This window comes from Triticum aestivum, mitochondrion (assembly GCF_018294505.1).
Source record: "Triticum aestivum cultivar Chinese Yumai mitochondrion, complete genome".
Lineage (NCBI taxonomy): Eukaryota > Viridiplantae > Streptophyta > Magnoliopsida > Poales > Poaceae > Triticum > Triticum aestivum.
Window position 1 is genome coordinate 170,630 of NC_036024.1, and position 26,914 is coordinate 197,543.

Below are 26,914 nucleotides of genomic sequence, written 5' to 3' on the forward strand. Positions count from 1 at the left end.
CCCACCCCGTCATCAGTCCTGTGTTGCCTATGCTTGCGCCCCAAAACGGTTGCTGACTTTGTACAACTCCGTAGGGCGCGCTACGGCAACTTTTCTAACTACGCTTGCTGCTTGCTGGTTTTTCCATCATCCAATCCACAACAAATCGAATGAAACCGCTTCGGATTTCTTTTGATGAAAACCCTTGTTCCGCTCTCGCTCGCCGCTACTAACGGGGTCTCGGTTGATTTTCCTTCCTTTAGCTACTCAGATGTTTCAGTTCGCTAAGTTTGAAAAGTCCAAAGAGCGCAGACTAGCCACGGAGCTTGGATACGGTTTCCCGATCGGAGATCCATGGATCACAGAAAAATCTCTCCCCATGGCCTTTCGCCTCTGAAAGCGTCCTTCCTTCTCAATGCCCGGGCATCCATCCAATGCATGATTTTCGATAGCGTCGAACATGAGCGGACACCCACACAATCTCGATTTGACACAGCAACACTTTCCACCTCTCTTCCTTCCCTTGGATCAGATAGGAAATCCTCACTTTTCCAAGACAGAAGAGAAGCAAGCAACGGATTGAGCAACTAGCGCGAAAGCCGTTGCGCGTTAGCGCATCCGTTTTCTTGCTTGATTTTTATACGATTTTTTGAGCAACTAGCGCGAAAGCCGTTGCGCGTTAGCGCATCCGTTTTCTTGCTTGATTTTTATACGATTTTCTGAAGTGATCTGTCCAACTAAGTAGAAAAGGACACTAGAGTGTGGCTACACGTGGTATAGGGCTGCTCGTCCCGCCTGGTGTTGAGGGAGCTAAAGTGGAACTCTCACATACATGTTCCTTAAGTTTTTAGCTCGCTAAATGATACAGTCCTCGCTGATGGATCGGCAAGTACTCCACGGTCAGCGGCTATCAGCTAACGTTATGGGCCGTTAGTGGTGGTTCATTGCCTATAGTGTTGTAATCCGGAATCCAAGTTTTGTGATAACCGTGTTGTTTACTTTCAGTGTTGTTTATTGTTCACAGCTGGATTGAGCTCAGTTGAGAGTGTCATGCTCTGTCAATATCTGTTGCAGGAGTTGTCATTCTCTGTTACTAGAGTTGTCAATCTCAGATGCAGGAGTTGTCAGTTGCAGCCATTCTCGCTGTGTCAAGCTTGTGACTTGCGTTGTATCAGGTTGGTAACAGCTTGTATCTCGATAGGACTGAATGTAGCCAGGAGTTGTCTTAGGTTAGTCTAATGTGCCAAAACGTTAGTCAAACCACCTAGGTTGTGTTTGTTCTGGAGAGTTCAGCTAGTCCGAGTGATCTGGGTTATCCTACGTTTTATCCCTGTTTCGATCTTTTTTTCGACTATAGGGGTTTTGTAGCAGCCCAGCAGCATCCGTGTGACAGAGAGTCATATTAAGGATATAATAATGCTTTCCCCCCCTTGCAGAAAAAGTAGGAAAATGGACTGAAATTGTTGGATAAGTGGATTTGCAGTATCTCAACAATCAGAACAGCGAATATTCCATCATCCAAACTAAGCTTCCTCAGATCCTAACCCATTGGTCATTATCGAGCCTCGTGACTCCGGCTGTGTTGATATCTTCGTATTACCTGTTATCATTCTATCTATCTGGTTATTGCTTTATGTGTTGGTTGGTATTTCACTATTTAAGTAGTATAGTTACTGATTCTATTGACTGAAGGATTGCTATTGCTGACATCTTCTGTGATGGAAGCCGAGGGAAAGGCCACCAAGAGATTCGGGTGGGTCGGCCTTCTATATTACCTAGTCGCCCGTTACGATATTCCTTTACGAGAATAGCCTACTTTCGCTTCTAAAGTGCCTTTTTTTTTTTTCAACAACTCAATAGAACTTTTTTCTTTTTTCATATTATGTTATTTGCACTTTGGATTTTCCTCTCTCGCTCCTGGACTCTTGTTTAGCTTGTTAGAGGGAATGATCCGCCCGGGGATCCGGGTTTTTTCCTTCCTACGATGAAGGTGCCTTAAACCAAATGAATATCTCAAGCACTCGAGTAAGCTGTGGACGCACATTGAGGACGAAGGGAACGCGCTTCTGTCCTTCTGTCATTGGACTGATCATTTCTTTTGGCTTTCTAGGCCATAGATTAGTGAACTTTCTCTTCTAATGAAATAGATCTTTCAAGTTTTCGTATGAGTCTACTAGTCATAGGTTTCTATTTTGTTAGTTCTACCGGAGATAGGTATGGAAGCCACTATGAGTATATATCCAGGTATGCTTCTAACTTCACCTCACGCCATAAACGGAATCCCTATCATGAGCGCAACTGTATTTACAAGTTCAGTAGCCTGAGTGAGCTTTCTCCTCAATATGGATGTGGTGATTGTTCATAAACTCCTTGAAAATCAGACAGACTTATTATCAGTGCTCCAAGCTCCATGTGTTCTAGGGCTAAGACTACGTTGGTGTAGGCTCCCCTTATCCTTCCTCTGGCATTCGCCGATCGATTTCTAAATGAGTGGAATTTCGATTCTCTAACTGCTCAAATAGCAATGGTTTCCTGTTCCGCATTGACCCTAGGATTGGCGGCTTGGCTTAAAGAATATGGGATTCTCTTTCCGGTGGAAAATGGCATCTGAAAATGAGACTGAGACCTACTTTTCGAATTGTCAGAGGCTATGAGATCCACTTTCTTTTGGAAAGGAGAAGGGAGAAGCAGCATTTCAACTGTGTGAGGATGGACTCTAGACCCACTCGTTCTGATTCTGTGATTGCAATTTCTCAAAATGGATCATAAAGTTGATCCTGTTTACTAACTCACTCTCGAAGTAGAAGTACCGGACCAGGTAACCAGAAGATAAGGCCACTCGGCAAGACTGGACTAGTTTAACACGGCTATCTAGTGGAACACTATATATATAGGACTTGTAGAGCTTGAAAAAGCTTGTTTTGGTCTTTTTTTCTCTTTTCTGGGCACTGAACTTCATAGACAGACTTACCAACTGATGAGCCAAAGTAGCAAATTTCTTCTTCCTGGGAGGGGCGGACTCTACGTTGGTAGATCGAACTTTCATTTCTTCCTTCCATTTCATCTGTTCAAGTAGTCTCCTTTTCAAGTAGATACGCTTTGATACCAGACTGGTGTGCATTCTATGCTTACCCAGCGAGCGAAGGAGCGAGCCAATTCCTCTGTTCCGGTAGAGCCAATTCCTTTGAAGAATTGTTTACTTTCTTGTCTTTCCTCCAGTGAACAGAGTGGAAGACCAGGTATCTTCGTAGTTGGCTCTGGAATGATTGCTTGCAGGATTTCATATTTTCCAGTGATCAGCTTAGTTGGAAGAGATAGATAGGAGAAGCGAATGCCAGATGCGCGGTGTGCCAATCAATCCAATTTCGTGAGATCGAGTCAAGATAAGAAGGCAAAATTCTTTGGAGTAAAGTCGCCTGGAAGAAAGAATAGGAATTGATCTAGCTATAGTATAGATAGAGTGTCAGATGAAATGCTTGACAAGGCAAGGAAACAGAACTTCCACATCCTCTGTTCACACTACCTGGATTGGAATTGGTTCTATCGAGATATACTGACTTGAAACAGGAATTTCTTGGTAACTGCTGCTTCTTTGAAGCAAGTGCTTTCGGGTTGGCTCTTCTGATATGTGTATTTGCTACCCATACGGAACAATTTCATTGATGAAAGATGGATGGCTATTCTCCACATTTGCCAGCACAGTGCACTTTTTCTTCTATTTCGTGATTCCTTTCTTTCTGTCGCCATTTGAAAATGGATTTCTCCTCCTGGTTTTAGTCACACACGTCTTTTCCACCTAGGAAGGATGCCCCTACGATCATTCCATGCTCTGCCTTCGCCCGAGCGGTCCCCAGGGAAGGAAGCCAATAATGGGAGTGTCAGGGCGGAACTTCATTAATGAAAGGATTTGCACTGCCCCACCGTGCCGCAGGGACGAACTTCAATAGCCCATCATAGCACTCTCAGTCAGGGGGTTAGGGAACTCTTGAAGATATCGATAGAATAACATTTCTTTTTCATAAGTTTCAGTGGACGCAGAGCCAACAAGTGCAGTTTTTCAGCGTAAGGTCAGGTTACAGAAAGGCCTATTTTGATAAGCAAGGCATTGCAAACAAATAGGTAGAGCAGAGAGCTAACCTAAGGAGCGAGCTTGTTGTAGTTGGTCTAAAGGGGGAAATAAAGGACTGTCCCGCTACTACTTCCTTGATTCCCGGGAAAGAAGGAAGACCGAGGGTAACTAACTCTTCCTTCTGAAAAATCTATATCCCAGCTCGTTTTCATCGAGCCTTCCCCCCGTTTGGAGTATAGCCAAGTGGTAAGGCATCGGTTTTTGGTACCGGCATGCAAAGGTTCGAATCCTTTTACTCCAGAGCATACTTATTCTAGAAAATAGAAAAAGAAAAAGAAAGTCTCATCCCTACCCTAATAAATAAATGAAAGTAGATTTACATTATTTTTGTATTTCTAGGGGGAATGTTGAGGCAAACTTACGATGCTGACAAGCTGGTTAGGTGCCGAGTTGGATTAGACATCGCAGGTTTCAGTTTAAGAATTGGGAAGAGGTTAAGAACCTAGTGGAATCCACTGCGAGGGGAAGTGCTGAAGTGAAGAAAAGCCCCAATTTTGGAGAGGATTGCATAATTGGAGAGTAGAATTGGAGCAAAGCCGTGATCTGGTAGGCGACTGGTACAAGTGCTAGACTGGAGCTAGACAAGAAGCGTTGAGCAGGAACTTGAGCAATTCCAGAAACCTTAGAAGAAACTGGATATGTGGCAACAAGAAGGGCTTAGCCAGAATCTTGAAACAGGTATGATACCGGCACATATCAGCCTGATGTGATGTACCTGAATTCATTCATGTTCTGTGGAGTCTTTCTTTTAATATTCTTATTTTTTCTCAGTTTAATTAGGAAGCAAATGCGGTTTCAAGATGAACTCAACCTCGAAAAGGAATTCAATTAGCTGTGCAGTTAGCCCTTTGATCTTGAATAATTGGTTGAAATGGATATTGCCTGTCACTTGAAAATAAGGTTGTTTCATTTAGAATTCAGCAAGTTTCTTAGAAAATTGTTGTTAAACAGGTTGACGTTCCACTGGGAATGGAATAACAAAGGCTTTTGGCAGTTTGTGGATCGAGATGTGATTCGCTTTTTGAGTAATAGTTTCTTTCATTTGGTGTGCTCTTCCTGGAGCCGGTAATAGGAAAAATTTGGTGCATTCTACTTTGCTGTTATGGTATTTACAATCCTTGAATTGTTTGAACCTGACTCTCATTATCTGTCTTCATGGTCTTGAGGGTATTTTGGATATCGTGGAGGTAACTGACGATGAATTCGTCTCTTGCCTCACCGATCTGAACACGGAGTTTCCGAAGCTACAAGAGTGCTTGGTTAAACGGTGCCATTAAGTTTCAACTGTCTTTAAACTTACTACTTCAAGTGCAATTATCAACTCCTTGCAAAATTGTTGGCTTTCTCATCTACAAAAGGCAACTCTGGTATTCAAGGAAACATATAATTAGGTTCCACTCACTACGTCAACTAAAGCAACTGCATCTGGAGCACTTACCAGGGAAAATCGAATAAATAATGACGTAGTACGAGGGGATTTTTTTTCTCACTATTGCCATCCTGTGTTCAGTTCCAATTTCGTAGTAGGAGACAGACTCAAAGTCAATAGATTCCTGTCCTTTTCTATAGAAATAGGCTTGGTCAAGTGCTTAAAAAAGAGGTGACCCGAATGATTTCAATGAATTGCTATTTGGTCAGATTGGAACAATTGGATTCGAAAGGAAAGAAAGACTGTGAACGAAGAGGGCCGCCCATGATCGATTGGATTCGGCAAATAAAGTAGAGGGCCCGCCCGTGTCACCACCAGTCCACCGAACCAGCTGTAGATCGCTAACTCTCTTGTCGACGCCCGGAACTTATGTACGAGTTAAGAATGAATTGTTCCCGAGTAGAGAGGGCAGGATAAGGATTCAGTAAGAAGGAGAGTCTACTTATGGAAATGCCATCCTCTCTTTCCTCAGTAACGGAGTGACTAGCTACCCCGACTTTTTATTCCAGTTCCATTCTTACTGGTGCAGGAGTCCAAAGTGCATCTTCCAACTCCCTAACTGCGTCTTCCATGAAGTTCGGGAGACCCCTCACGTGCCGCTGCCCGTGAGACTCGCCTTTGTACACTTTGCGCACCGCTTCGACTAGACCCCGCTACTACCTCGTATCCAAATACCTGCGATCTAGCTCATTCTTTTTTAAGCCCTGCAAGCCTAATAGAACCTTGTTTCCTGGGCCAAGTCAGCCTATAAGTAAGTAGGGCTGAAGACAATTTGTTTGTTAGTTTTTCAATCTTCTTCCTTCTATGCTTAGAGTAAGTGGAAATGACCTCCTTGATCAGCAAGTAAGCGAGCGGTAGTTCAGTCTCCGACAAGTGAGGCCGAATAGCCCCAGGTGTCCTTTTCCTTCTAAACTAGCTGCTCTCGCTTGACTCTTCTAGTGAGCAAGCAAACTGGTCGGGGAACAGGGTCGGATCAAAGTAAGGAATGGGAATAGCACTCACTCGTTGAAGGTAAGCCAGAAACAGGGGTTGTCCTCTCCCTTACTTAAGTCCTAGTCCATCTTTTCGTGCCCCAAAGGGGAAGTCAAGCAATAATGAGGGAACTTGACCCACACCTGACGAAAGAGTTTGGTTGCTCGAAGGAAGCAGAAGCAAAACCTGCTTTCTTTCTGTCCCAACCTCCAAGGGTTCCTCCCTGTATGACATAGTCCATTGGATTGGGGCAATGGTACGCACCTATGTTTGGTGTCCCCTCTCTCACTTCCTCGTCAGATCCTGGTCCCAAAGGGCAATACATTGAGTCGGAAAGACGGGGGGCTTTCGTAAATTCCATTCTGTAGCCGAACTAGCCCCTGGATCAGCTCTCATAGTGGGAGAATCAGAGTCAAGTTAGGCGCAAAAGAGGGGGTTGACATCATTCGTCGTGATTGGATCAATCAGACTCCCCCACAGGAAATGCCAAGGGGCGCCCTTTCTCATTATCATCTACCGCCCATTTCTTCATCATCTGCTGCTGCCTTAAGTGCGTAAAGTAGGCTCAGCTTCTTAGGTTTCTAAATATCTTGTAGTAGCCGAAGGTAGTCCAGTCCGCTTGTTAGATTGAATTGAATCTTATATAACCTACGTAGCTAAAGAGAAAATCATAATAGTCTAAGTGGACCTCTCAAAGGTATAAATAAGTAGACATTAGTCTTACTGGTTCGGTCTTTTTCTTTTTTTGTTATGATGCCCACATTTCATACTTCTCAATTCTTATTTATTCAAGGGTTCGTATGTACTGAGTGACTCTAGGTCTATTCAGATGCAGCTTCAAGAGAGCTTTATTCGGCCTTTGTATGACCGTCTTCCCTTCCTGTCTATCTCCTTCGGTCAGGTAGTTCTGCTTCCGATGCCGGAGGAGCAGGGTGGGATAGAAGGGTAGTTTCTGAGTTCGAGATGTCTGAGCTTGGAGGTTCCGCTTCTCTAATGTGATAATAAAGCAACAAGCAACGCCGCTCCCGTGCGCTCATCCCTTGCTTGTTCTTGAGCGCTAGTCATTCATCCCTAGCTGGGTTCTTGGGATATCTTGATTCTCTTTATGATGATGTAAGGGTCGGCAACAATGAATAAGGAATCGATCGGAAGTTCGCGCCAATCGATCTTCTGTAGGAGTAGGAGGTAGCGCGAATCCCCTCTTTCTTCGTTTAGAAGAGTGCTGGACCTCCACAACGTCAAACCATAGAACACAGCTCCTTTCGGTCGAACCCTAGGAAAGACGACTTTACCTTTTTCGTAGATAGTCTGAGTTCGAGCTACTGTAGTCTCCCCCGTTGACCTTCTTTTTTAGATAGAATCCTCAATGAGTGGAAAGGACTCCCAGACTTGCTCCACAGTACTATACCATACAGAGCCGCGCCCTTGTGATATGATAAGAAGAAAAGGGGCCAGGCCGCCCTCTTTTCTTTTCCGCACCAAGCCTTCTTGTAAAATCGGGTGTATAGCTCAGTTGGTAGAGCATTGGGCTTTTAACCTAATGGTCGCAGGTTCAAGTCCTGCTATACCCAAAACAAAAAAAACCACTCTTGTATTCGTAAGGATGCATAGTAGCCTTCAAAGAGCACTCTTTGGCCTTGAGAAAAGCCCCTTTCTCATCAACATCTCGACTTCGCTCGTTGTTTGAGGTCAGTATAAAGGAGATCAGATCTGTCCCGGGAATCGAAGGATACAGAAATATGGAATCGAGCACAGATTATAGGAAACAAGCAAACAGAACAGGTTGGATCCCATCTTTAACTGCACAGAGCAGCAGCCTACTATTGATTGATGATCTTACCTTCCTGAGAGTCGAGGAACAGCAGATGAGATAGCCGAAAGGGGGGACCCCGGGTAATAGGTTTCCTTTTCCGGTTTAGGCTTGAGAGAAATCAGGAACTGAACTGAGCACTCCACAAGTATGGATTGGATTGGATTGTTTCATTCTGATACCAACTTTCATGCTGGAAGATAAGGTTGCCATACTGGGAAAGGGGGAAAGGAAATAGGATCCCCTCTCTTCTCTACAGGAATGAACTTCTCCTCGCCGACCACTGGCACTATACTTAGGTTAGGCGCAATAGGTGACTTAGGTTGGGTTGTCTGGATCAATCCTACAACGAATAGCTCTCTTTCCTTTTAATGGAACACTCACTAGATTCTGCTAAATAAGGATAACTGCAAAGATAAGCCGGGTCATCCGAAAATCAAGGAAATATTTCCTGGATTTTCTGCATGGCATATTTCCTATCATTTCACAACCTACTTTTTTTCTTAGTTAGATACTATAGCACCTTCCCTTCATGGGGAGATGTTTATATACCATCTAAATTCATTCATTCATTCATTACTTACTTGCTCTTCTTTCCCAGTGATCGGAATAGGGATTTCCATGGATTGTAGGCCCTCGATTGTAATGATGGTATCAATGAAAGATGAAATAACATGATACTATTTAAAGCAATGGTTGATAGAGCGAGGTCTAACCTTGATTGGGTAGACCGAGAAGCAAACCACTAAGCAACTGGACTGCAGCCCCGAGAAAACAAGCAGTTCGGAAAAGCAAGTCAGGAATACGGTGGCGATGCAGCAACGATACGCATTCCCGCAAGGGGTAGTGAAAAGCCATTAGGGGGAAGAGATAGGTTTCTTATTCTAAGCCAAATTACTATACCATAAGGAGATTACCATTATGAGATGACACTTGAGAGGGCACTTTAAAGTGATTGAACCCACTTTCCATGTTAGTTTAAGCAACAATATCGCTAGGGACCAAAGTAGTGAAAACGGCAGCTCCATTTTCCAAAACTTTCTGTCTCATAAGACTGTGAAACCACACAATTTGACATTCCCCTTGGGAAATAGGGAAAAACAGGCCCCGGATTCCGATAACTTATGTCTCGCCTAGTGGAAAAGTACACAATTGACTAAGAAGATTGGAAGGTGGTACGAAAATACTCATCGGGTCTTTCGTTCCAGCAGTCATGATATAGCTTCTAGCTTTGACCGCTCTTAAGGTGCCCGCACTCTTGGCTTGAATCGCCGACTTGTGTTTCGGTTTAACCGAAAAGCAGAATCCTATCATTTCACTACTCGACAGAGGCTCCTCATTCATCCATCGGATAGGACGCCCCATCTATGGACCAAGAGAACGAGATATTTACTTTTTTTACATCTGTAACTACATTCTCACATTTCTTTTTTGATCTCATGACTTTTTATGCGATCGGAAAACGAATGAGATCAGAAAGATAGGCGGACGACTTGACCATAAGGTCGGATGTTTCCGTGAGCAGTAAGCAGCGGATCTCCCCTTTTTGGGGGAAAGCTGGTGGCCCTTTTGGCGTGTTAATTCTTTCGACGGGGCGGCCTTCTTCGTTCGGTAGATCCGGTCGAGGTGGTTTTCGTTTACCAGCGCGTAGGTGGTCTAAGTTCCTATGACCGAGTCTTTCTGGCCCCTGTGAACATATTTTCTTAATGTATTAAAGAGGGCCTCTCTAACCGGTGAAAAGTGGTAGGTGTCCACTAACGGCTATTCCTGGCTCGGCTCCGATAACGCAATTCCGGGAGGAGTCGGTAGTTGGGCACTGGATCCCTTCGGACCTGGAGAACGTGTGACACTGGGTCGGGGTTTGGTGAACCAACAGGTCGCTCCTTTAGTTGAAGTATCGGGCCCCTTTTTCGTTGCCTAGGTTACACCTTCGGAATACCCCAGACGGGGATTTCGCTCTATTCCCCCCAATCTTCACTTTACGCCACGCCGACTCTCCGTCGTGGAATTAGACCAAGGGTCGAAGACCCATACCATAGGACCCCGTCTCCCGTATCTTATCTTTCGCGCGTAGGAGATCGAGACACAGCCTTAGGGCTATGGGGAAAGTGGATCGATTGCCCTAGAATTACAACTACGTAGAGGGTCTCTACAAGTCTATAAATAAGTTCCCAAAAATTGATCGGTAGTAGTCCGGTCGCACCCGAACAATAATATTCCAGAGGGAAATGCACCTAAGATCAAATATTTTGAGCCGGCTTCCGTGGAAAATTCAGACTTTCTTTTTGATGCTGCGATCACATAAAAACATAAACTTTGAAGCTCAATAGCTAAATACATGGCAATTAAATCATGAGCCGGGATCATTAAGAGCATACTGCGAGTAGGAAGTGGAATTAATACAATGAATTCAGAAGCATCAAACCTCTCTTTTTCGAAAAAATCGAAACACATCGAAATGGTACCAGCCGTACTTAATAATAGAAGGATTTGGCAGAAATATGTAAAATTGTCCCTCCTAAAAAAATTATTCCAGAATAAATGGGCAATAGTTAGGAGAGGTGCGCCAGCGGCGAGCAGAAGCAAGGTTATTAGATACCGAAGGAAAGCCCGGCCAGAACCACACGTGCAAGTTTCCCTGCATGTGGCTCGTCCGTGATAACTTCTTCGGATTTGCGTGAACTAGCGGACCGATCACTAAGTGGTTAGTACCTCCAGCATGAGCGAACCTTTTCAGAACTGGTTAGGAATGGGCGCCACTATCCCAGCCCGGATCCAGCCAGGTTCTATTGATCATGTCCCCTTCCCAACAGTTGTATCTTGTCTTGGGGCGTCTTTCTTTGGCTTTACTATCAAGCCAGACGCGGCGCCCTTTCGCATTATCATCTACCGCCCTTTCTTTCCTCCCGTCCCTTCACGCATGAAGATCGTCGTATGTATGTTCGACTTCGGTTGCCGGTGCAATAGAATTGGCGGGAGTATATTATGGCAGGATCAGTCACCTGGGCAAACCAAAACCCTCCTCCAAGAAGAATTGTGCTATGCCCCCCCCGATATCCCTATAGAGCGAAAGAGCTGCCTGGTGATCCCTAGGTTGCAGCACGTCCGGTCGTTAACTCCTCGCTAGCTGCCGCCGTTTCTAGGACCGACCGACGCCTCACCTGCATGCACAGGTACCTACGTAGTGTAGTGTCGGTCGCACATTCATAATAGCGTTCGGACTCATGTGCCTTCCTGAACCAGGGGAGTTCCCTTGCTCCTGCTGCGTACGATTAGCCGGCCTTGCGGCGGCAAAAGGATTAGGACGTCCCCCCATGCTAAGGTTCCCTGCGGTCCGGCCGCATTAGGTTAGGGAGCTGGGCGATAATAGCTCCTCCGCATCCCAAGCGCGCTGCCCTCCTAGGCGCGCAACACTAAGTAATCCAAGCCAACCCACATTACTAACTAACGGTGGATAATCATCTTTCTTAGAGGTACTAAATACAACTCCATGAATGAGCAAAATGAAGGTTGCGTTAATGATAAAGATCTCTGGGGAAACCGCTAAAAAAAGATTGAACATGTGGTTCCGAGTTTCGATAACTTCTTCTACTTTCATTTCCTCCGTCTTCCAAATCGCAGAGTTAATTCAAAAGCCTAGGTGTTATTACTGAGCTGCTGCTCTTTTTTCTCTAATTCCCTTCTAAGATCCTCCGACTACTCCTCCTTATCCTACTCACTCGAAGTTTCGTTGGTCATTTATTGTTTTTTTAGCCTCTTTGACAAAGTTAGTAAGAAGAAAAACCTCGATCTTCAGTACACTTCACACCCACACAATCTCTATTTGAAACTAACACTCCATTTCCAGATAGCGAGCGATCGCTCAGCAATGATACCGCGCCGGACGAAGTACCTATCCCCGGGGACCACGCTTTTTTACTTGTTTCCTTTTTTTTTTCTTTCTATACGAAATTAAGACGATTTCGTTTGTGTTCATGTTGGCGATTTCAGATGTGAATGAGGCCGGTCGTCTCCCCTTCCTACGGGTTCCCCAGTGACACATCAACCACGCCCCTTCCTTTTCTCCGATCATAAATAACCTGATCTCTTTCTTTCTAATTCATCCCCTTCTTTCTAATTCAAAAAAGAAAGGGGGGGGGGCGGTAAGGCAGGCTCGCAACTTACAAAGGGCACTCGCTGCTCGCAGGCCTGCTCTTTCTATTATGATTTCTATGTCTATGAAAGCTCCTTTGACTCCAGCCCCATAAGCTATTCTTTCACCTGCACCAGCTCTTGGTCTTTGTCCAGGACAAAGATATCGCAATAGTGGAATAAGGAAGTGCAAGTTGGCGATCGAAGCAAAGGAAAGATCAAGCCGAAGAGGATACCTGGGGCCATCTAAGACGGCTGTAGTAAATAGCTTACACGACTGATCAGGCTCATCAACCTATGGAACCTCACGCTATGTTGCTATGATTCTTTTATCACGAAAGCATGTCGGGCGAAGGAATAAAACGCGTACAACACTAGCAAGAAGAGACTTGCCAAAGAATTCGATGCCTCACAGGATCCTGCAAAAGCGGAGTCCAAAAAAGCACGAGTCGGGTCGGCGGTTTCAGATTCAGATAGTTCAGTTCAATCATCATCTGACACCTTTCGGTGCCATTCCTTTTGAAACAGGCGTTTCTTTTGTAAAAGAATTCGATGCCCCTGCGAAAAACCGAGTCAAGAAAGAGGTAAGGGCCGGGTCAGAGGCGGAACAGACATTCAAAGCAACCGAACCATAGATCCAGCTTTGCAGGACAAGCATAACGAAAGTAAGCATTTGGCCAGACATTCAAATAAACCCTATATCTAGAAATCCATCATCCCTGTCTGAACGGTCTAAGCATCATATCTTTTTCTTTTCACTTCCGCTGCATCGTCCGGACATCAGAAATAGCTGCATTAGCAGCATCTCGCTACAACTCCCTTGGCAACCCTAGCACCAACAGGAACAACTCAGTTCAAGCTAGCAACAACTAACAATTTCTACTTCCTCGAACAAGAGCTTGCTTTTAGTTCACGTTAGCTACATTCGTTTTAATAGAAAGATGGGAAAGGCTAGGTTAGCAGAAGACTATGCTTGTGCCACAAACTTATTGCTTCGGAGAAGCATTTCTTCAATGAATCTTACTCAGTACAGTATTCATAAGGGACCTGTATCTAAATATTCTGTTCTAACATTCCAATTTTGGTTGGAAGTTTCTCAAATGAAAGAGCACAACCCTTTCCATCACTTCTCTACATACTGGCATTCGGAGCTAGGAGCAGAGAAGAGAAGTCAATCGGAAGAATCGTAAAAGCCTGGAGCTCAAACATTGCGTTCTACACTTTACTTTTGTTTTGTATCTCTGAAACAGGAGTGAAAAGAAATCAGCTCATCCACCGCTAACTAAACAGGGCGAAACTAGCTCTTCTTTGGTTTCCCTGGGTCCAAGTTGGGGCAAAACCTGCTCTTTTCCCGAAAAAAGTCTATCGTACTAGGTGGCGCGACACGCGACATAGGTAGTAAAGTAGTGATTTTGGGCCCAATTCATACTTATTTTTTGATTGGAATTCTTATCCTAGCTCGGCCTACTCGCGAGATGTTAGCCTTCAGCCTGATTACATAAAGCATAGCACTTCTGATCGATTTGAATATTCCATTCCCTATTTCCTTGAGCGCTTTCACCATTAACCCATGGGTGCCAAGACCATCCCCCCGGCTCTTTCTTCTTCTACTTCATATAATAGAACACAAGGATCGAACCTACTTTGCTTTAAGTCTGTTTACTTTTTAACGCCGTCTACGGAGAGACAAGATGAGAGAGGAGAGAGGAAGCTGAACGACAAGAGCTGACGAAGTCCAATCAAGCTGAGGCCTGGAAAGAGTTAAGAAAAAACACCTTCTACCTGCATTCATGGGTGCTCAACGATAGATTCCACATCAAGATAGGCAAAGCGGGATACAGCTCGTTTATTACCTCAAAGAAAACAAGAAACAGGTCTTTTCTAATCACGGAACACGAGAATAGCATGCACGGGAGAAGGATTTAGGGAAAGGTACACGATGATTTTTCGGAGTCTATAGGGGAAGATTCCACCAGCCCCAATTGCTTTGGGTGAGAGATCGAACCTCCACTCGTTTCTGGTTTCTGCTTTCTCCCTAGGGAAAGAAGATATGATACTTTTCGAAGAATGCAATCCCCGCATTCCGGCCCTGCTCTGCAAATCAACATCTGAAGATCTACGGGTCACCATAGTCTTCTGATCCACTAATAAGATTCCGCGCTCGAGATGATGTGATCTGAACGAAAAGATAGATACATCCGAGCTGCCCAAGGATATGGTCTGGGTACCGATCTGCTAGGATAAGGGGGAGATCCTAGTAGCCATCGCTGTTAAGAACAACCGATGCCTTATGTGTATTGGATCCGCTCTTCTGTTAGCATGAACACATGAATGAGATTCTATTCCTCTTCCTTATTCTTCCTAAATAGAACCCCCCAACCTAGGTGCGGAAGTAAAATAAATCCTTGTTTGTACATCGCTGAACTTACATACCCGGGCCCGGCTCAACATTCTTTTAAAACAATCGAATAACGGCTTTTCCATGACTTGGCCATTCAATCTTGTGAACTAATCGAGACCGAAATTGGATAAAGAGATACAAAAGGAGAGGAATACCCAATCGATGAAAGAACATGAAACCCTTCTGTTTCTATAGAGGTACGGGAAACGGTTGGGGGCAATAAAGTAGGTGAAGTGGTTGGATTTTGCGAGCTGTTCCAACCACTGCTGGATGTGATTCCAAGAGCCGAACGAGAATGAATACCACACAGAAGAGTCAAGACCGGGCTCCCTAATAGAATGTTTAACCGATCCATTCCGGATCGATCGAATTGGTACGGAAGTTGTAACATGGGAAAAGCACAGAAAACACGACTTATTTGAATAACCCGGTGACCTACCAATTGTAGAAGTAGGATTTTTGGCAAGCAATAAGCACTTAAATAATACAATTCGAGTGTACCAGATTCTTTATCATTTCGAGGAAAAGGTTCGGGAGGAAAGGGAAACAACAGAGGGATCCGAATCGAACCTAAATGGGAATGACATGAAAAATCTTTTTCAAAACCTATCATTAAGGGCGTGACGACGATATACGAGAGGAATAAAAAAAAACTCGTGATTGGTGTGGAGGGGAAGATCTGCTTATGAAATTGTTCAAGAAAGAGTCGTCTCATTTCCTTACTTCTGCGTTCTTTCGAATTCATTCACTTCGACGGCTGGCGCTACGCTAGCTTTGCATGATTAGCTCCGACAGAACAGGTACTGCATTTCCTTAGTTGGATCCGCTCTTTCTCTCTCGTGCAGTTGTTGCTTCCGGCTATTTATTCAGTCGTCAATCAGCATTGATCCGGGTAGTTAGTCAGTCTCTCTCTTTTTGCCCGTCCTTCTCTATCTATGAAATTCCTAATTCAGGGAGTTCGCTTTCCAATATCTAAATGTTCATGCAAAGCAACAAACGAAATGCAAGAACTGTCACGCAGAAGTCACACAGTATGCTGATCGTTCTGAAATGATAAAAAGTATGGGATTTCATAAGAGATTCATACATAGAGATCTAAACTCATGGAAGGGCCCGGCCAGCAAACGAGATCTCTTACATCCAAAGGACCATGCCAATCGAAGATGAACCATTCACCGAGCCGAGTATGTGCAAGACAAGACACGGCTAGATAAGTCAAATAGAAGATATTGCTTTTACACGAGCAACTCTTTTCTTCATGTGGGTACAGCCCACTTTTCCTTTGATGAAATGCGAACACAAACTTCAGGCATCCAAGAAAGAAGTCAAGATCGAAATCGAAGCATTGTCATTGGGTTGAAGATCAATTCATATCGACAAGACTTTCCATTCATCTTTTTGTTGATATTTGGATTCCGTTTTCAAATAAAGTCATCTTGTAGTTAGAAATCACCTTTAGAATCATCAGCCTCTGTCCCTACACTGACTCGCTTATCCGGGATCGATCCTCACTACGGTCCTTTATTTCGAAACGAGGATAGGTCTCTCGCGGAACGAGGTGTAGATTGAGAAGAAAGATGAGCGTATGGTCCATACTCACTCGGGTTCAAACTTATTTTGCAGGGAGAAATGGGTACATGCCTGTAGATCTTCTTCTCACAGCGAGCACTTGATTACGGAGCCTGATTCTATATATTTTTTATGGATTATTATTGAATCTATCTTTTTCTGCAAATCATAGTGGGAATCCTATTACCGATACCTAAACGTTTTCTTTGTCGAAACAGAAAGGAGGGAAATTGGATAACCGACGACACGAGTTTCCCGTTCAACGTTCCGCTTCGCTCCACTGTTAGATAGGCAATTCAATAGTTACCGACGAAAGGAGTTCCCCTTCTCTTGGCCAATTGACGTTCTGCTTCAATAAGTCATGACCTTCACTCTCCTCAAGTGAGGAGGGCATATTGTTTGACCAACGAAAGCCTCACTAGTTCCTTCTTCCCGTTCACTATTCCCGTAGCCTGATACGAGTTATTTAGTTCGTGTCTCCTTGTTCTTGGGAAGAACCGAAGGTTCATTCGCGGCACTCGTAGACATAGTTGTATTTCAGACCCTCTTCTTTCCCTAAAAAGCTAATAAATCAAAACAAGAGAAAAGCAGAAGCGAAAGCTCGAGTCGAAGAGTGGAGGTCGCTCGGTAACTCGAGTCGATCAGTCCCATTCATTCTTGCCCGAAACAAGTGGGCTATTCATTCCGGTGCCACCTTTGTTCAATCGAGTCCATGTTCTCTATTTCCCAAAACCCATTCGTTCACCGACCCGTGGACCAGAGGTTTAAAGCTTGGAATTGAGCTTTCTAGCTTTCTTTAGTACAATCTTTTTGCGAGAGCAACCCCCGGTTCGTTCCTAAGACTACACTCACAGCTTTCTCTGTTCATGTTCCGGCATAGGAGATCTAGTGGTAGGATAGGGGACAGAGCTTTAGGGCTGCAGTAAACCTCATATGCGCGTGGCTCATCATAAGACCTTAGCCTGATGTCCTACCCAAAGACTTCAAAGGTAGTCACAGGACAACCTTTCCGAGTTCTAACTTCCAAACCTATAACTTGGTTTGCTTGCCTGCTTCCTATCTGACCTATCAATCAAAGAAATGTTCTAGTTCCGCGATACGAGCTTGACTGTCGCTCTGAGACAGTAGATTTCTTGGTTGGGGGTCCCTTTATCAAAGGCTCCCTTCCCTACTGATCATACAACAAATGAAGGTGGTTAGAAAGATGGCACATCGATCTTCTGTACACCCTGTTCGTGCTGCGGAACGCAGAAAATCCGCCTTCCTTGGAAAAAAAATTCCTGACTCCGAAGTCTCAAAGGAGACTTGGGCGGCGCCTTCTGAAGAGCCCTTCATTCTGCGACTCAGATAGGCTAGGATTCGTGTCTCAGCCGGAAGGGGTCGTAGGACTGACTCAGACAAAGCGTTAGAAGTACGATCTCCGAATCTATAAGCTTTGGCCTGCCTTCTTCCCTTATCTAATCTCTTAGGTAATAAGAAAGTGGTGTTAATTGTCACGCTAAGGAGCTGACCAGTGACATTTCTGTCTCAATTGAAGTCAACCTTACTATACTCGCTTGTAGGAGATCATCGCTCAGAAGGGCGTTCTTTCGCTAGAAAAACAAGAGTTTGAAGATCACCCAACCCACGAAAAGGTCAGAACTCTCGATCTAGCCCCACTTTCTATAGCAATTTATCGACATGTTGTTTCGAATGTCCTTGAAAAGGCCTACACACATACCCTGCCACTCGATGTGTAGTGGGTTTGTTCAGTAGAGATGGGTAGAGCGCACAAGTATTGGAAGGAAAGTTTCACCCTTCTTAAAAGAGAAAAAGTCTGTATTGAACTCTGATTTGAATTCCTTTCTTATTAGTTTCAAAGTGCAAAATGTTCATTGCCTTGATCAGAGCCTTTAAGCCTTTTAGAAGCGAGCATTTCCGCAGCTTCTATTTTTCCTAAAGCTAATGAACCGAATGGAAGAGAAAAACTTGGAATAAATAATAAAGAAGGAACCAACAAGAAAATAAAGAATTGTTCCAACCTCGGCTCGGGGTCTGTCTGGAAATGGAAAATAGTTCTCTCTCTCATCTGGTCTCGCCACAGTGACAAGAAAAACAAGTGAATAATTGGAATAGAACGCAATCGTCAACCAAAATCGGGTAGGATGTATTCTAAAAGAAAGCCTTGCCTCACTCGCAAGTGAGGACCTCACCCCTCCTTCCTCATTTATTGAGAATGGAAAAAGACAATGTTCATTGCTTCCTCAAAACAAGAGTTCCACGGGCGGCTGCTCCTGAACGAGCTGCTCATGCTCAAACTGATCAACATAAAGTGGAAAGTGTAGTAGAGATATTACTCGCAGTATGAGAAGGAAGAGAAGATCTAACCTCTCTACTTGACACCTCTGAACCAACTTCATTCCTAGCTAAAACAGGAAAGCTGAAAGTACTCAAGCTTCAAACTCCTTGCTAACAGCCCTACCGATAAAAGGAATAATGCTTCAAGGACTATATGACTAGCTCTTATACGAGTTCCTGGTAAACCACTACTTGCGTAAAGTACTCCGCTCGCTCCCCTGCTCGTTCAAAGTATTCCACTCGCTAGGATCTTAGTAAATAAGCTTACTCCTTACCTTTCCTTCCTAGCTTTGAGAGCAATACTACCTGTAATAACACAATGAACTTATCCTACTTAGGGAACAGGCTGGCATAAAGGGCAAAAGAGAAAGAGTTACACCCGGTCTAAAACCAGGTGGTGTTACTTTCCTGCTTCCACCTGAACCTGCTTGCAGGCCTTATAGAAAAGTCTTGTATAAGATAACTAGCTTGACAACAGGAATTCTCTAACTTACTTGTAGATAACGAACTTGCTGAAGGAGGTTAAGATAGTTTTCCGTTAATGGGGAGAGAGAAAAAGAGTCCTCGCTTTCATAATCGGTAATCAGAGTCCAGGCTTCCTACACCCATATTTTACGACAACCTATGAACCGACTAACTCAACAGCTGGCCTTAGAGAAACTGTCCTAACTTATCCAAGTAGTCCTAATAAATGGCCATGATGAAATACTCTTCCTTTCCCTGCGGCACTCGCTTGAAGGACTCGAAAGCTGACTAATGCTGATAGGAAGAACTTTCAAAGTTCTCGTTAGTCCTTTCATTGAAGCTAGTGACATCATCTGACTCTATCAATTCATTTCTATCTTCTTTTTCTTTCATTTATCTCTTTCCTATCTATACAGTGTATTACCCCAAAAGATAGTGAGTTAAGCAAGCATGTGGGAAGTAAGCGAGCAGGGTGAGGCGGCGGCTTGTAGAAAATCCTCAATATCTATATCGGAGTCAGCATCCGTTTTTGTTTGAGTTTCGCTGTTAGCTTACGTCCTTTTAGCTAGTTCGACGTGTTTTCATTAGTCCTTCAAGCAAGTGAGCCAGTCGCGGTAGGTCTTTTTAGCCTTTAAGTAGTAGTCCTGTTCGAAAGATAGTTATCATAGTGAAGTGAGTTATTACAGTTTTTCGAGTTTCTTGAAGGCCAGGCAGTCAGCCAAGGAAGGAAGTTATGGTGTGGAAGTCTTCTAGTCTGTCTTCCCCTTCAAGCTCTCGAGTACACTAGGGGAGAGGTATCGAAAGTCAAAGTATAAATCAAAGTGAAAGTAAGAAGTATAAGTAGTAGGCTATCGATTAGGTTTTTCTACTTAATTAAGCTGCTTATGCAAAGTTTTAGAATTTGTTCACATAGGCAGCGTGATTGGGGGCATATTTGTTGCTTCCCAAGGTAGTTAGTTCACCACACAGGCATGTTAGTACTAAACTGCAGAAAACTATTAAGTCATCCAATTCATGCCGCATTGCAAGATTACTCTACCACTCTATAAATGGTATATAGATAAGTGTCTTCACTTCATCAAATGAAAATCAAAGAAATTGAGTACTAACACGTATTGCTATGGATGCTGCAAACAGGCTTTCGGCAGCAATTCCAGAAAAAAGGAATAGGTGTTTTAGCCAGGTCATCAAATCAGGGGGGATATGCCAAGAAGAAATCCATGGAAATCAGCATTCCAAGAACAATAAGTTGGCACTTTCTTTCATATATAAACTATTTATTGAGGGAAAAGATATGCAAAACTAGAGTGGAATCGATTGAATGCACTATCGTTATGCTTTGGCCAACCCTCTTTTCCAAGTTCCTCTTGTTTATCCAATCTGTATTCCAATCATAAATCCAAGGTAAGATCAAGCCAAAGGGGAATCTAGGTACCGTTGACCCAGGAAATCAAGTATCAAAGGACCCGGGCAATAGGTTTATGACTGAACTGAAACTAGAGCAGGGAATAGCAGGATGCCTATGTTTCCAATACAGAAATCCTTAACAGAACAGAGCACAGACAATAGGGCCAACTATTGATCTTACTTTCCCTCAATAAATAGTTTGGATTGGATAAACAATCCTACTTTCATTCCAATCATAAAACAAGGGAAAAGATCAAGGGAGAAAACCCTTCCAAGAAAACTAGTAACCAAACCCTGACGAACTTGCATTTGTTGAGCGAAAAGAAGAGTTCAACAGGAAGAACGTATGAAGAGATTGAGATGTTTGGATCTTGGCTAAATTTATAAGCGAAGAATGCACGTGAAGTATTAAAGGTACATTCGACTATATCTCATTCTATAGAAACCATTTCTCAATCTATAGAAACCATTTGCTTTAGGTAGACGTGATGGTACTTCCACTATTTTGGCATCTTATGGAACCCAATTCGAGATATATAAACTAGATCCTTGTTATTAGAATGATGATCTCTTGGCTATGACTGAGTCATATATTAATGGAAATGGTTTGCTCCTCCGAAAGTCCAAGTTGAGTCCAAGTAGTGGCAAACTAGAATCCTTCTTTTCTTTTCCCTTCGTGGTTAGTTTCAGTTCAAATGACGAATTGAGACAGAAACCAATGGATTCCAGTGGCTGGGGGATCCTATGTCTATAGATAGATTCAAGTACCATTCTATACCCCTTCCCTAGCGCCCTATAGACCTGTTTTGCTAAGTGGGTCCTACTTAGCTGGTCGGCCTAGGGGGGGATGCAATTCAAGAGACAAGTTCTACAAGTTCTCATGGCCGAGATCCCCGTATTGGTAACGGGGCTGGTGCTGACTCGTTCAGAGAACAGACCCCCGATGTTCTTGGGAAGAAAGAGAGAAGGACGGCCCTGTAAGGGAGATCCTGTGTTGGAAGATATTGGTGGGTGTCATCTCGTTCAATTCTGGGTCAAATGACAAGAGGGCCGTTCAAGCAGATTAGAAGTAGATGTTGTTGAGAAAAGGTCAAAGTGCCACTATGGAGGTCGGAACAAGCGTCTACCTACCAAGTGAATTGTGATTGAAATGACGATGGCAACAGGTTGAGCTCTATCCACTGAAATGGAATCCATCGATGCGGTAAAGGACAGAGCAGAAACAAATCCTCCATTTCCCTGCCTTGCGACCGAACAAAGAAGAAATGCTAGAGTGAGGAGACCTGTTGGTTGACCAACTGAAGGAAACGACGCCTCTCCTGCTTTGCTTACTTTTGGCCAGCATTCGTCTTCGGCTTACAGTAGCGTTTGCAGCTCTATTGGAAATCGAATTTCTATGTCCGTCCATAAAAAGCATCAACTTCTAGTGCCGCCATCCACCACAAGAGTAGGTAACCTGCTCGCTCTTTTCTCTATTGGGGGATATAGGTATATCTTCCAACTCTCCTTCCTGCACACTGGCATACAAAGCAGCCTCATAAACTGCATTTTGTAACTGAACCTCCACAGTTTTAAAACCTAAGGGTGGATCAAAAGGCACCGGTATTCTCTAATCTAACTTGAATTCAGATCAATAATCAAGGGGCACAAGAAGAAGGCAAGAGCGCGGTTCCGGCTAAAACCAACTCTGCGAGGAAAGCAGAACTCAGCGGTGACTGATCCGCTCGAACCACACTACTTACTTAGGCTCACTTACGAGAGCTCCCCTGACTCTGATCTCTGATCTAGTAGATGCGAGAAATCAATCCAACTCCATCTGATCTTATGATCTTTGCAGAGGACAAAGGTACTAGGGATATTTCCTCCATTTATATTCGTAAGAAAGAACTCCCACTATTCGTTTGTATCAGCCTTTAGCGGGTCTTGGTGAATCAAAAAAAGGCGTAGATAATGCGCATTGCTTTTGAGTTCGATTTGAACTAACTAGTTTCCACGGTTCTCCAGGAACCTACCGTTTGTTTGGAGTATAGCCAAGTGGTAAGGCATCGGTTTTTGGTATCGGCATGCAAAGGTTCGAATCCTTTTACTCCAGATTATGAAGACCCGATCGGATTTGTCAAGAACGAGCTAACAACTACAGGGGAAGCGGCTCAGTATCAACATACCACCTGCCCGTCTTATCAATGACAATCATCCGTTTGGATGAGGCCATTCTAAGGGTTGTTTAGGATTGGTATCTGCTCTCTTCCCACGGAGTTCTTGTCCCCATGACCAGTATCAGCAGAGGCAAGACCTGTAAGCATCAAGCCAGCCAAGAAGTAGAAGTTGGTAAAGATGGCACAAACAAAAGAAGAAAGGAACTTGGTTGGTGATCTTACATACGGGAGGCCTTCTATAGAGTGAGGCAAATAGCGATTTTGCTATAGATACTGGGATCAGAAAATGGTAGTGGATGTGGACGCCGAACAGGTGGCACGAAATGCTCGTTCAACGGACGGAGTCATACCACCGCCTCCTCCTGCAAACGAGCAAGTTCTAAGCTTTATCGATCTTCTCCGGCTCACGAAACTCTGGTCTAATGCCCGCCTTTAGAAAGGACCTGTTTCTTCCTATTATTCATATCCGCTAGGGGTACGAAGGAGAAGGAGACCGGATGCGTTAAGCTAGTTGGTAAGAGTTCTTGTCATTATTGATAGTGGCCCTAGAGAAAGAGCTTACGCTGATTGTTCTAACTTCATTCATATTTGATTCCGCAACTGAGACCTTTTCCCACATCTGTGCCAGGAGGGCAAGCGGTCAAAGCAGAAAGGGTTCTCGCTTCTCCGTCTGGAAGGACACCAAATGGACCAAATCCTATCGATCTTTCCTTACGACTCGACTTCAAAAAAAAGGCCGCAGAGGGCTAAAGGCAGTATCTTTAGTCTACCCAACTCCCTTGCTGCCTATTTCCTTTTAGACGGTCATTCCGTGGGGCCACAAGCACCATCAATTGCATTATCCCCGGTACCACACATCACTCCAATCAGAATAAGCGGGAATGCTGGTTGGAAAGACAGAGAAATAGAATAATGAGAATCATATGGTCTGCTTGGGAAGATAAGCGAAGAAAGCTCTAAGGTTTCCCTTCCTGCATTCAGAGCTTATCAATTCGTCCCACGCTATATAGTGAAGCAAAGCTATCTATAAATCGAGCATATCTTTTATCCGGAAGGTAGTGGGCTTTCACCCGTACTCGCCCTTCCACTTCACACTTACTAAATTAGGCTGAGTGTATGCGCACATGAAAACAAACAGAAAACGAGTGAGCACTTTCTTTCTATAGACAACGGTCAAGTCTGCGATCCAAACAGTGATGAAAAGAATTCTCAAATCATTCGCGGATGGACGTGAAAGAAGGAAGAACCAAATGGCACTGCTTCCTCAAAGCGAGCTTCGGGTACCCGATCAAGGGACTAATGAAACACCAGTACATGTCATACAGAAGCTCCACTCATCCCTCCGCCAGCCCAACCTAAGTTTCTATCGGACTGAGCTATTCTTCAATCCAGTGCCCTAATCCTTTCGAACTTGGGTCCAGAAAATAGTGCTATTGTACAACCTGGGGAAGTCAAAGCACATTCTAAGTGGGCCGCATGGGTCGGCCCTTTCACCTCATTCTTTTCCGTTTCCACGCTCTGAAACCGGGTTCTTTCACTTCAATCTCTCTCATAATCAAGCTGAGATATGATGCTGTTTCATCCTAGAATTATGAGAAATCCCTTGTTGGCTGGGACGGACCCTTAGTATAAGATAAGTCAACACAACAGGTTGTGTCAGTTTCTCAAAAGACATGGGCTCGCCTTTCGGGGTGACTAGCTGCATTCATTGGTTTGCTTTCTTCCACCAACTTCACAACCATCCTTCGTTGATGACAGGCAAGCTCAACCACAGTTTCCGTAGTTTGGTTCAATTCATTCGGCATTTCCATTTCCAATTGGTAAGTTCTATTTTCTCCGACCCAAGGAAGAAGATCACAAGCGGGAGTCCCCTCTAGGAAGAGATGCTTTCCAAAGGCCGTACGCTACTGTTGAATGGCCAAATAGGGATTGAAACAGAGTAAATAACTATAGTATCCCGTCGTAGTGGTAGCTGCATTTACGCGACCGGGTCCGAGCCACGGGACAAGACCAAATTGGATTGGATTTGTCACATCCGCGGATGGAAGACCGTAGATTTCTCACTTTCCCTACTCGGAGAGCACGTGTATGTAGTCCGCCTGTATCTACTTATTTATTCGGAGAGCGCCATTAATAGGATTCAGAAGTCGTACAAGCTATGGCGGAGCCGTTTACCAATGCACCCAGTTCTCCTCATATTTGATTCTTTTTTTGGTATCATTGGTTCCACGTACGTCTTTTGGGCGAGCTTTCTTCACTGTCATCAAAACCAACGCTCAAACCGAAGCTTTCCGAGCAGTTGTTTATTTCTCACTTTAGCTGCTGTCGTTTTCCTCTTCCGAATTAAGCGAGTTAAAAACAAGGGGATCAGAAGAACAAACAATAAGAATGAGGGATTGAAGTCCGTTTCCTTCGTATCGTATTTCAACGGATCGGGTAGTTCTAGTCTTTTTTGATTACTCCTTCCTTTTTCCCATCATTTGACATAACATAATTAAGAAACTGTTTGATGGTCAACGGAACGAGTAGAGAAGAAAAATGCCCTTATTCCAAAGGAAGTGAGTGCCAAAGCGAAAATAGAGTAAAGAACAAAAGAACGAAATGCAAGGGTTGCATCCGCTGTTTCAAGTCCGGACGGTTCCTCCGCTAGGTTATTGAGTTGGCTCCCCCGTTATTCTTCATCAGACAACGCACACTTAATGGAAAAACGAGGTATCTTTTTGGAAAACTTCTCTACTTACGACTTTGTTAGCGCTTTGAGGGCTTCACTATGTTCTCTGAAATCTTGTATAAATAAGAAAGAAGTCTTTCTCAGGAGATGACTCTGCTGATACCGAGTTTCAATGCAAAATGGCTCCCGCTTCTTCTGAAAGAAAACTGGGGAAAAATCAATATGGAGCCGTCAGAGGCTTATCTGGCCGATATGACTTCCTGAAATTCTTTCCTGAGAAAAACCTAAAATGGAGGGGTTGGGGCTTTGGCTCCAGGCTCAAACTCTATCTTGTGGTAGACTGCCCTCCTAGGGAGCGCTTGGGCAACTAACTTGTGGGGCATGACATCCCAAATTCATCAGTTACATTAGGAATTTCCTGAAAAAAAGTCTTATGTGTATTGGATCCGCTCTTCTGTTAGCATGAACACATGAATGAGATTCTTCTTATTCTTCCTAAATAGAACCCCCCACCCTCACCTTTCTTAGGACTATCAAGCCTTCTCGAATTAGGTCTATGGTAGAAGCTTTGAACGTAGACCCGGATACAAATCTTTCACTCACTGAAAAGTGAAAACCTGTGACTATATCGTCCTGAAGACGGATGCGGCGGGAAGAAGTGGCATTTAGAAGTGTTGCTGACTTTACATTTAGGTTTCGGCATAACAAAGCTTGCACTGTCTTTTCGCACTTAGGCGCACAGCGTGCCGTTGGTAATGATTCTACTACGGTGCTGCAAATTCGCAAGCTGATCCTAAGTAATCGTTGTTGTTCATTGGATTCCTCCGGAATTACTTCGTTAGGATTGAAGAATTGCAGCAATTCTTCCTGAATAGACTCGATTCTCCCGTCGAGAGTTTCTTTGAAAGTCTTACCTAAACTCTTCCGACTGAATATGAGAAAGCCTATAAAACAACGAGCTACTATCATTTCTTCATTATAGATTGAGATCTTCTTCGGACTTGATGCACAAATAGATGGAATAGCAGCAAATAGCATATTTCTATCCTTCATATCCGTAGAAAGAAATCTCATCTCCAGGTAACTCCATCTTTTTCAGCTCTGCTCGCTCACTTTTGAAAGGAAGACTTAGTTTTAGATCGGCGTTGGTTTTTCCAACGAAACATTCTTTCACGAACTTTAATGACAAAATGCTAGTTGCCTCGTAACGCATACACTGGAGGTCCCATCGACGAAGACTACTTACTATACGCGTTTTCGAGTAGCATTTCGTGCTCTTTTTCGTCGCCAGCTAAATCAATCAATTTGACAAGATCTTGCATAAATCACCTCGTCCGCTAGGGAAATGCACTCCTGAATAGACTCGATTCCCCGCCCCGCATCAGTGAAATGTCTAAGACGCAACGGAATAGCAACGTTTCTTTCTATATGATAATATGCACCGAGGGGAGGAGATGC

The 26,914-nt window shown here is 44.0% G+C and overlaps 3 protein-coding genes and 4 non-coding genes across 7 annotated transcripts.

Annotated features, from left to right (window-relative positions):
- rrn26-p lies at positions 1-422 on the reverse strand. The gene has a single exon. It is a non-coding gene; the product is annotated as a 26S ribosomal RNA (ribosomal RNA).
- Positions 423-4,277: 3,855 nt separating this feature from the next.
- Positions 4,278-4,349, forward strand: trnQ. Its single transcript has one exon. It is a non-coding gene; the product is annotated as a tRNA-Gln (tRNA).
- Positions 4,350-8,007: 3,658 nt separating this feature from the next.
- Positions 8,008-8,080, forward strand: trnK. Its single transcript has one exon. It is a non-coding gene; the product is annotated as a tRNA-Lys (tRNA).
- Positions 8,081-10,522: 2,442 nt separating this feature from the next.
- On the reverse strand, positions 10,523-11,881 carry nad2 (one part of a trans-spliced gene, as the record gives it). Coding sequence (YP_009433704.1) covers positions 10,523-10,914; positions 11,729-11,881 — 545 coding nt within the window.
- A 3,064-nt stretch (positions 11,882-14,945) lies between these two features.
- On the reverse strand, positions 14,946-15,566 carry ccmB. Its single transcript has one exon. The coding sequence runs from the start codon at positions 15,564-15,566 to the stop codon at positions 14,946-14,948; it is 621 nt and encodes a 206-aa protein (YP_009433723.1).
- Positions 15,567-22,649: 7,083 nt separating this feature from the next.
- On the forward strand, positions 22,650-22,721 carry trnQ. The gene has a single exon. It is a non-coding gene; the product is annotated as a tRNA-Gln (tRNA).
- Positions 22,722-25,951: 3,230 nt separating this feature from the next.
- Positions 25,952-26,530, reverse strand: atp4. Its single transcript has one exon. The coding sequence runs from the start codon at positions 26,528-26,530 to the stop codon at positions 25,952-25,954; it is 579 nt and encodes a 192-aa protein (YP_009433724.1).
- Between the last annotated feature and the right edge of the window lie 384 nt (positions 26,531-26,914).